Source organism: Porites lutea, chromosome 4 (genome assembly GCF_958299795.1).
Source record: "Porites lutea chromosome 4, jaPorLute2.1, whole genome shotgun sequence".
NCBI lineage: Eukaryota > Metazoa > Cnidaria > Anthozoa > Scleractinia > Poritidae > Porites > Porites lutea.
In genome coordinates this window covers 22,815,617-22,825,644 of record NC_133204.1, presented here as the reverse complement: position 1 = coordinate 22,825,644, position 10,028 = coordinate 22,815,617, and the positions used below count along the sequence as shown (strand labels likewise).

General features: G+C 38.2%; 1 protein-coding gene across 5 annotated transcripts; it reads right to left on the bottom strand.

Annotated features, from left to right (window-relative positions):
• Positions 1-1,010: 1,010 nt before the first annotated feature.
• LOC140932946 (CUB and peptidase domain-containing protein 1-like) lies at positions 1,011-5,788 on the bottom strand. Of its 5 annotated transcripts, none has more exons than XM_073382451.1 (5): positions 4,917-5,057; positions 4,277-4,382; positions 3,062-3,115; positions 2,071-2,269; positions 1,011-1,681 (listed from the first exon to the last, which is right to left on the bottom strand). In XM_073382451.1, the coding sequence occupies exons 2-5, from the start codon at positions 4,290-4,292 to the stop codon at positions 1,117-1,119; spliced, it is 834 nt and encodes a 277-aa protein (XP_073238552.1). In that variant the 5' UTR covers positions 4,293-4,382; positions 4,917-5,057; the 3' UTR covers positions 1,011-1,116. The 5 variants fall into 5 exon arrangements, with proteins under 5 accessions (XP_073238552.1, XP_073238553.1, XP_073238554.1 ...); XM_073382454.1 differs by lacking the exon at positions 1,011-1,681 and adding an exon at positions 5,525-5,788 and having other exon boundaries at positions 2,089-2,269; positions 4,917-5,058; XM_073382452.1 differs by lacking the exon at positions 3,062-3,115.
• Between the last annotated feature and the right edge of the window lie 4,240 nt (positions 5,789-10,028).

The window sequence follows — 10,028 nt, the reverse complement described above, 5'->3', positions numbered from 1 at the left end:
CTCAAATGCAAATTTCTTTTCATTTTTTTGTAAAACAAACCTACATGAATAAGAGGAAGCTAGCAAGGGTTCCATATATCTTATATTGGACTAAAGTTTCATTTTCAGTTTAATTATTTATTAGTCATTCAATACGTTGCAGACTGATAATAGCTGAAGGTTAAAAGTGAAATCTGATGCTTTGATGATTCCTTTGGTTTAAGTTTATTTCTTAGCCAATCACAGACCATATAACCTGTCTAGTAAACTGGGCAGAGGCGGATGGTTCAGTGAGACTAACTTCAGTTGCAAAATCTGTTGTTTTCGTTGTTGTTGCTAACAGTTTTAAATCACCTATCACATAATTGAGATAGGTGATACGGAAAGCAACGCTCACGTTTTATTTCACCTTACACTCGCGGTGCAACACAACATTCTTGCTTTGATGACAACTCTTCCCCAAGCTGAAGATGTGTAGCAAGCCCATTTTTTGAACTTTTATTTAGAAAATACACTGTGATAGGATACGTAAAACCAATATAAAATGTCTTCTTCCCATCTGCATACTTGGTTGACAGACGAAAAAGTGTAGAACGGAATCTTCTATCGATTCCATGAGCTAAATATGTTCAAGTATCCTTTGATTCAGCATCAGTTTAATTATAAACAAAGCTTAGTTGACCTCCGGGAAATGGGTTTTACTGAGTCAGTGATTTGAGAAATGTCTTAAACTTAAGGCTTTGCCTAAGACGGTCCTTTTCTTGGGTTGTGTGGGCTTTAAGACCTTTTCAGCCTTTACCTTCCATTTTGTTCCATATCTGCGTTTCTTGATGTCGGGTTGCGAGTGCGCAGTGCTTTGCTTGGAGCGAGCCACACCCAGGAGTAGCTGTTTTTTTTTCTAGGGGCTAAATTGTGATTCCTGATCCTATAAAATCTCATGACCCCATCAGGAAAAAATTGATCCCGCAAAATTATACGCAATTAAGCAAAACTTGAGATGTTCTGATACACGTACAACAGACCCACATGTGTGCTGTGTTCAGTGTATTACGTTTAATAAAAAGGAACCTGAATTCCTTTTAAGGTTGCACACTATTGAGGTAAATCATTAATAACAATCCTGTTTCACATATGGCATCATGCGTACTGATTGTCAGCTATTGTGTTATCAATCCAGTCTCTAAGGTACCTAATATTAGAGTACATCTGATGTTTGTATGGTTTCTGTGGGTCACAGTTGGCGCCCCAACTAAATGCACCTTCAAGGTACCATTTTCCTCGGAATTCTCTCACCAAAGGCCCGCCAGTATCGTCCTGGCATCCGCTGACCCTAGTGATATTTGACCCTGCGCATAGCATGGACTCGTCAATAATTCTCGTAGGGTGATCAGTGGAGCATGTGGATCTTGAGACCAGCGGAATCTGTGCCTGTTTTAGCTTTTCAGGAAGGGCGCCTGAAACAATATCTAAGTAGCCCCATCCGGTGATCCAACATGATTGGTTTGTGGGCAAAGGCACTTCCTTATTTGGCAGGCAAACTAAACTTGTCCCATTTGATAAACTGGCGGGTTGCGAGAGCTTTAATAACGCCAGGTCATTAGAAAAAAGGTTTGGCACATGATACTTGGGATGTATGAATATCTTTTCCACTCTGATGTCTTGCTCTGTGCCAATAGTTTTCTCTCTGTAGTGTGCCCCAAGTCTGTTAATAAAAGAAAATGTCTATTAATGACAAAGAAAGGATGATGACATGGAATTTTTTTAAACTTAATACATAATATCAAGTTTAATATTTTCTTTCAGTTAAGTTTTTAAAGAAAAATGAGGGAGAAGGGCCAATTGAAAGTGGATAAATAAACTCGTCATAGAAAATTAGTGCAAGAGTTGAACCGACAGTCTGTGTTGGGAATATCAAATCAGACTAAATCAGGAATGGTAGAAATTGTAACGTATTATACATTTGATGGGGAGAGAGGGCTAATTTTTAATAACAAAGCACAGTAAGCGAAAACTAGCATGAACTGCTTTCCACACCAAATTGAAAAATGGGCTTCAACAGTAAAAATATAAAGATTTGGGTTTGGTTTGTACCTTACAAAGACATTTGATGCCTTCTTGCCATAAACACAATACGCTGTTGTTAACACCCACTGAGGCAATATAAGAGACCCTCCACAAAACATTGGACGATCATGAAGTGTGAATCTCAGCATCGCCTGCCATGGCCAGGCGCCTTGTGGAGCTACGGAGCCAGCTGATAATCGCGTGCTTGGTCTCGAACCACAGACTGCTGCAATGAGAGAATGGTGTTCCCGTTAGTAGGGTATGAACTTCTCAAGTAGTTTGAGGCCTGGGACTAAGGGGTTTACCTGTGGAAAATGAATTATTGCCTGTAACTTCGGCAGAGATGATCGCGCTGAATCAAATTTGGCACACATAAAGAACTCATTGTCCTTAAAATTTTAAAGTATAAATGTTGCGTTAATAAGTCGCGTGATATGTGACGTGACCACTTTGCTAAAAATCGTAAATTATTGATCAATTGGTCGCCGGTTTAAGAAAAGAAATCAAGTAATAACATTTTTCTAATTCATACTAAATATTTCAAACACTTCACGTTTGGAATGCCCGTCCTTTGCCCTTCAATAAAAAATAATGAGGGAAAACGTCATTTTAAATGCCCAAATTTAATTTTAAATGACTTAAAAGTTCAATTTTAAACTTCACGTACGTTCATTCCAAACGTAGAAAGCTAGGTATGTTTATCCTTTGTTTATCTAAACAAAGCAAATTCGCCACCAATTCACCAATTTCCTTTATTTTCAATTTTTGGTCGCGTTACATGTCACATGACCATAATTAAACGTTATGGCACAAAAAACCTCAAGATTTACTTTTGGGGAAAAATTCATTTATATTGCCATTCATTCATATGCTCAGAACACGCCTTTGACCCAGGCCTTAAACCAGGATAAACTCTGTACATTCGACTTGAAAAATATGTCGCAACTTCATAAATAAAGCCAAGAGAGAATGATAAAGCTTGTGAAATTCTAATACTAAAAACTAGAAGGTTACTTACGACCCTCGCAAATTCCACTTGCTTGATTTTTTCGAAAGCCAGGTTCACAGGTAACTGGAAGAGAACCTTAGATTAGTCGACCTATAACTTGTCTGTTCTTTATTGGGAAGGCGTTACCAAACGGATAAAAGTGGCACCAACACTAAATTGAGGATAAGAGGTGAACAGGAGTTTTCCAATGACAGACTATAAATGTGATCATGAATTTTATGCTCGTAAACATACAAGAATGAGGTTTTTCATTCATTCGGTGACACAGGCACTCGGGTGCCGAGTCATCGGTATCACTTACTGAAAACTGAGAAACGTCTTCCTCGTAAGATGTTTTTCACTTAATCAACTCTAATTCTAAAAGAAATCAGAGATGGGCGGTATCTTTGAAAACCTCAAAAGCATTTGCTTCCCTCCTTCTTACGATAAACTCAGAAAATAACATTGTATTGATTAGGAATGAGTGGAGTCAAACTCAGCCTGTAATCATACTCGTTGATTAAAGTTCTGTTACCAATTGATAGTTATGATTCACTATGAAAGTAATTTGCAATGATTTCTCTTGTTGACATTACTACTCTTGTTAATTGGCTGAAAAAATTGCCTCGCCATCAAAATAAAATTACACAAACAAAATAAAAACCATAAGAGTTGGCCTAACATAACTAGCTCTCCGATCATACTCTCCTTGAAATAACACAACTACTAAGGACTTCGTTTGTACCCCTGATAATTTTATAGATGTTTAACTTGGCCTTCAAAGAAAATGAGGAACTTTCCTTCTAGCTAATTTTATGTATTTCATTCCGATTTTTTATACGAAGCTGTACCTTTTATTGTAAACCAAACATTTGGTTTAGTCCAGCCATTGTAATCAAAAAGTGACCATTTGCGAGAGTTAGTTGCCTTTACAAAAAACCTGCAGAATAAAGGAACAAACGAACAAGCAAACAAATTATATTGGTTGAGGGATAGTCCTGGTAAGGATTACAATAAGATTTTTAAAAAATGTTGATACCACTGACAAATGTAGACCACAGAAGAATGGCCGGCAAAACTGATTTTCCCGGCCGATCAGGCTCTGAGCCTGCTCGCAAGCTACTCATGTGCCACATCAAGGCTTTAAACACTGATTCTCTTGTTTTCTCTCGTACCTCGCGCATACAAATAAAATGGCTATTTTGAAAGGTGTGAAAACTTCGACATAAAAGGTTCACGACTTACGCGTGCAAGCTGCCATTTAGGAAACCATCCGGATTCGTCTCTTTTGATGGCAATGGCTGTAATTGTTCCAACGTCGGCTGTATTTCTTAAGTAGAAGGTGTCTTTTCTAGTTATGATAAGATGAACAATATCGAGAGTCGTTTTAAAAACTAAAATATCAGTTTTCGTCTTTATAGGTTGTGGATAGTTAAAAAGCGGAGCGGTATTTTTTTCTGAACAGAATATTCTATTATCCCTAACAATTTTAAAGATTATCTTGACTGGAGACCAGAGAAATCAAATCCTTCGCTTCAAGGGCCAAGGCCTTTGGCGTTTCACGCCATTCTTCAGTGATCACGTGATCACTCATGATCATGTGACCATCAATAATCCAGATCCTATACAGAAAAGGCCAATGAAGTCCAAATAATTTGAACCAAATATCCAGGTAAATTCTCATTGCTATGAGTTCAGTGAAATATGTATATGAGTACTAGTGCAAATATTAGAAAAGCGTTGAAACTCATGTGCCGTTTTGATATATTTAAAGAGAAAACTTCCATCAAGGAACCAAAATTATTTTTGTTAACATGCTTTTGTTAAGAAAAAAAAAACTTCTAACCGTAAAGAGCTAGATCATTAAAATAACTCAAATACTGACTTTCCCCTCTCAAAAGGATCTTTATGGATGGCTTCCAACTCACGCTCAGCGGTTGATTCCTTCGCTCCGAATATCTTTATGTACACTTTCGCATCTGTCCCTGCACCTAACGAGTTTCCCGTTGTTACTTGCACTTCATAATCTGAAGAGAAAACAAAACAAAACAAAATAAAAATAAATCCAATTCATTTAAGTCGAATTTTCTTTATCATTGAATTGTGCCAACAATCCCACTTTTCTACTTCGGTAGTTTGTTAAAGCGATTCTAAATCTCTGGCACCATGATGTTTGAAAAACGTTTGAAAGTATCAGTCTTAACTTTCTTTTCTCCTGCTCCGTCTTAAATGCTCAGTATTAATTGAGAGACAAGTGCTTCAGACTGAAAGCAAGATTATCGACTTCGAAATGTACCACTCAAATTACAAACAATAAGACATAGTAGACTTTTAGTAAAGCGATAGCTGCTTACTTTTGAAATCGCATCGTGGCATAAGGTTATAATCAGTAACTCTTGTCATTGCAAAGTTTCCAATCACAGAGAAGTCTCCCCCGTGATACTGCCAAATCTGCAATTACACGCAAAAACTAAGGCTACATATTTAACTTACCGGCACAAATAATTTCCTTGAAAAGTGCAATGCTCAGAAAAATTGTCAGGAGAAATGGGGAGAAATATTTCATGTCTTTCAGGACAATGTAATTCGATAGTAATCAGATGTGATACTTAACTCCTACTTTCCGAGCAAATGATACTACGCATGCGATAACCTCACTGTAGATATAGGTCTATAGCAATCGCTTATCAGTTTATATACAAGAGGTTCACCGTCAAATTGTGCAATAGGAAATGACACCATTTTTAGTTAAATTCCAGGGACGTGACAGATTATATTGGAGGGGAACTCTGACCTCAGCTGGTTAAATCGTTTCATCTCCTTGCATCAACTTCGTCACGGAAGCAGAGAGATTTCAATCATCCTTTATGTTTTTTGTAAATAATTGTAGAGCTAGTGTAGTAACAGTGACTTAGAAAAGTAAACGCTTGTCTTCGAAACCAACAGTTTACAATGTGTAAAAGATGTCACATGTCTTTAAAAAACAATCTTTAGATTAGCAGGTATTTGCTCAGTCAGATTGTATTTGCGCTATCATTGTCAGCTAGATTGGGTTTTAGTCTCATTTGTTTTACATCAAGGATTCGTGGCGCTACAAAAAGCAAGGTGAGTCAATAAAGTTAAACGAAAGAAAGGATAATACCCTGTAACTACAAAACCATTACCTTTTTATGACTCACGTTAGGGTGGATTTCCACTGTCGCATAATTTTCACGTGCGTATGCACGTAAATTTTACTCGCGGAAAAAAAATATATATATAGAGGCAAGGACGCGGGAAAAAAAAAAGTTGAACCTCGCTCAACTTTTACGTTTACGCGCGACTTTCCATACATTGCCTCTATTTTATTTACGCGTGTAAAATTTGCATGCGTACTTACATGTAAATTTCGCGTCAGTGGAAATCCGTCCCTAGCTTTCCCTACTTCGTGAAAATTAAAAGACGCACCCTGTATTGGTTTTGGGTCTCTGCACATGCTCGGATACTAAAGAGGAAAGCATTCTCCCCTGTTATACCTGACGAGCAAATTGTCCAAGTTCCTTTATTATAAAATAAGCGTCGCTTTCGGTATTGGCAAATTTTTAACCCGTCTGAGTTCTATTCAGTAAATGACAGTCGTAGATGGCGCTGAATTGCAAAATCAGGAGACAGCAAAGTTTTTGCATGTACGAAATCGGAATTGCGCAAAGGTAACAAAAGGGTGGATTCACTTGTCAAACCAAGTCACATGCCCTGTTTCAGCCGAAATGGAGGAAAATTTCTTTTTTTCTTCTTTTTTAAAGTTTCACGTTCAAAATAACTGCTAATGGAACGCTATAAACAAAGAATCCCGAGAAATGACCAGATCAATTATCATCCAGTTTCTGATTAGGTCCTATTTATCACTTATGTCCCCGGCGCTACTTTTCAAAGATCTTTCTCGCTGATGTTCTGCTTATGGCCCAGGAGTAAGTGGTGTATTAAGCTACTAACACTGCTTCGAATTTTATAAGATTACGTGGAAATTAATGCCAAAGCTCACAAACTAGAATCGAAAATTATGAATTTCTGCACAAATAACAGAGGAGAAAAAAAATCATATTAAGTAAATAACTGAGTGCTCTCCTACCCACAACATTGCGTGACGAAACCAAAAACGGCTGCGCACGTGTAAGACCGCATAAAAGAGACTAAGAATGAACGGTTTCATTTCCATCATCTTTTGAGTCTGTTTTTAGTATCGATTCTGGCTGATGCCTTGCTGATGTCATATTTGTTTCATTAGCAAATCACTTGTACTTCGGAGGGAGGAGGCATAGTTACTACAGGACTAAAATTCAGCGAGAAAGTACGCACTACCAAACTCAGAGGTATTAACAGTATCTTAAGCATAAGCAGCCATGCTGACGAGTCTAAATAAAGACGAAACAGCTGTCGTTGGCTGCGACTTCCCGGGATATATGGCTGTGCACATGTGTAAGGGACCAGCCATACCGTGGATTTGTTAGTGTTTTCTTCCTTGCTGAGTTTGGCCTGGTAACTAGTAAGGTACCAGATAGAAACAACTCGTAACTATGTGGCGATACAGCCTACATAAGGGTAGGGGATTGGAAGGATGGAGAAAAGAGGGGAAATTGGGGAGAGAGGGTAAGGAATCCCTTCCCCTCTCCCTTTCGCGCTTTCCCCCCCTCCCCTCCCTTATTTGCGCTTGCCAGCAGGCTAGTAGGGAGAAGGCGGCTGTACGGAAGCTCTGACTATAAATCCTAAAGCATAAAAAGAATGAGAAAATGAAATGGTTATTGAAGAATTATGCAGATCGAGGAGGGTGTTATAATCATACGAAAGCCGAATACAATAATTGATGCGTTTTCATTTAAAGTAATTAATATTTTACAGGCAAGTATACCTACCCCAATCGACGTTAAGTTCTAGTCTTCATTTGCCTGTTTCTAGGCAAGTGTAGGATATAAGGGGGAATTTAGTCTAGCGAATGTCATCCGTCGATGAAAACGAAACCTCGCCCCAGGGCTTCTCGGTTTACATTCCTTTTTCTGGTGCTCATCCATGCAGCATTGATAACATTTATCGGATATCGCAAATGTGGTCAACGCCAGCTGGTTATGAAGAAAGAGCCGTGTGATTTAATAGCGTTTTTGTATGCTTTAGAAAGTGTCACGTTCTTTTTTTAGGCTTGAACAGTAAAACTCTATGCGCGACTGTCCCAGTTGTGCCCAAAACAGTTCGGCCACACTGGGCCATTGCCTTCCCTCCCTCAGCTCGCGCTCCCAATTTCCCCTGATTTCTCTGGCAACTTAAAGCTACACTGCAACTGCAGAGGTGATACAAGGGTTTCCATAAGCTCATTCAAAGTGCTGCTAAAGACACCCATAATTATTGAACAGACTTCGACTGCGATACCTATGTACAGGTAAGTCGAGATGGTGTTGTGACAGAAGTGTGAGGTTCTTCACCGGGGTTGAGTAAATGAAATGTGCTCCACCAGTGTGAAGTAATTATAAATAAGAAAATCTCAGACGGACAAGACGATTTATTCAAAGTTACTCTTTAAAGTTACTCTTTTACTAAGAGTTCAATTATAAACCCTTATTCCGTTTGCTCCACAGTTCTTACTCGTTCTCTACCGTACATTAGGGACCTTAAGCAAGGACGACGACGAAGGCAGTGAAAACGGCGTCAAAAAATGAATTTGCGTTCTTTCAAACTTAATCGCGTCTATTTGGACCCGCTCAATATGTCAAATGCAGGCGACTTTTCCTGGAGTTGAATTCTTAAGGATTTTATTCAGGATCAAAAAGAGGAAGGAGAATTCGTCGTCGTATGTTCAGGTCGTCCACAAGTCGTCAAATTAGGAGGTTTTACGTCGAAGTCGTGCAGTGGACGTCAAAGAAATGTACTAAAAAGCGTGATACACGTGCAGAGCTGTTGTTTTCATCATTAAACCTATTGTTTTTTTTGAAGTCGTCGTTGTGGTCGTAGTCCAGTCAAATTGTGGTTTAGCGTCAAACTAACTGCAACAGAATTTTTTTCAACTCCATTTAATTGTTGGATCAGTGTAAAATCTAAGTAGCATAATTTCGGTGACAGAAAGCATAATTTTCAGAAAGTAGAATAATTTTGGCATAATTTCTAACAAATATGAGCACTACTAAAAGCATAATATGCTTTTTTTCGAGCACAGTCTACCAAAGCCTACTTTCACCACAGGGAATCCAATTTCAGGAAGATCACAAATTCAGACAAAACATCTGATAACTGTGTTTTTTGTTTCTCAAGAATTTTCGATACAACATCGCTAATGTATTTCGGGTAGTTTTGATTTTAAAAACCGCTGACTTAATGTGCAAGAAACACCAGGGTAGGTGTTTCGACTTGACGGCTTTGCACAGGCTACCTAGCCTCTCGCCTGTCTTCACATTCTGTTTTCCAAGCTTTAATTTTTTTTTCTATAACGGTATTTAAGGAGAACTTATTAGTTAGTCCGTTTTAACATGGTTAAAAACAATAATTGATTTTTTTTTGCGCAATATCAGGAATGCAGTAAGTATGTTATCAGTTTTACATGCTGGTATTTTTTTCAATACCTGATGGTGAACAGTTTGATTTGATATTTTGCTCACCTTCGGTCAGCTACTAAATTTGCATCCATACTGAAGGATAACGTGTGACTAAATGTGTGCAATGGAAGATAGTTTTGTATCAGTACAAACTGTTTAACCTATTCCCGTTTTGTGTACGTAATCGAGTTTTGTGAAGTAGTTATATTCAAACCTTGGACACATGATGTGTGATCGAAAACTCTGTGCTTTACAATGTGAGTGAAAAAATATTCTGCTAAGGACTCCGTCTATTTGGTTTTTGCTAGATCGTAACAATCAGCGCTTTTCATTACACCTGGTCGAACCTGTTGTAAGGAAAATCTAGAAAACCAAGCGCAGTCTGATTGTTCTTTTGTTAACTTCATCTAATAGCGAGTCTCAGATTTAGTTTAGTGTATCTG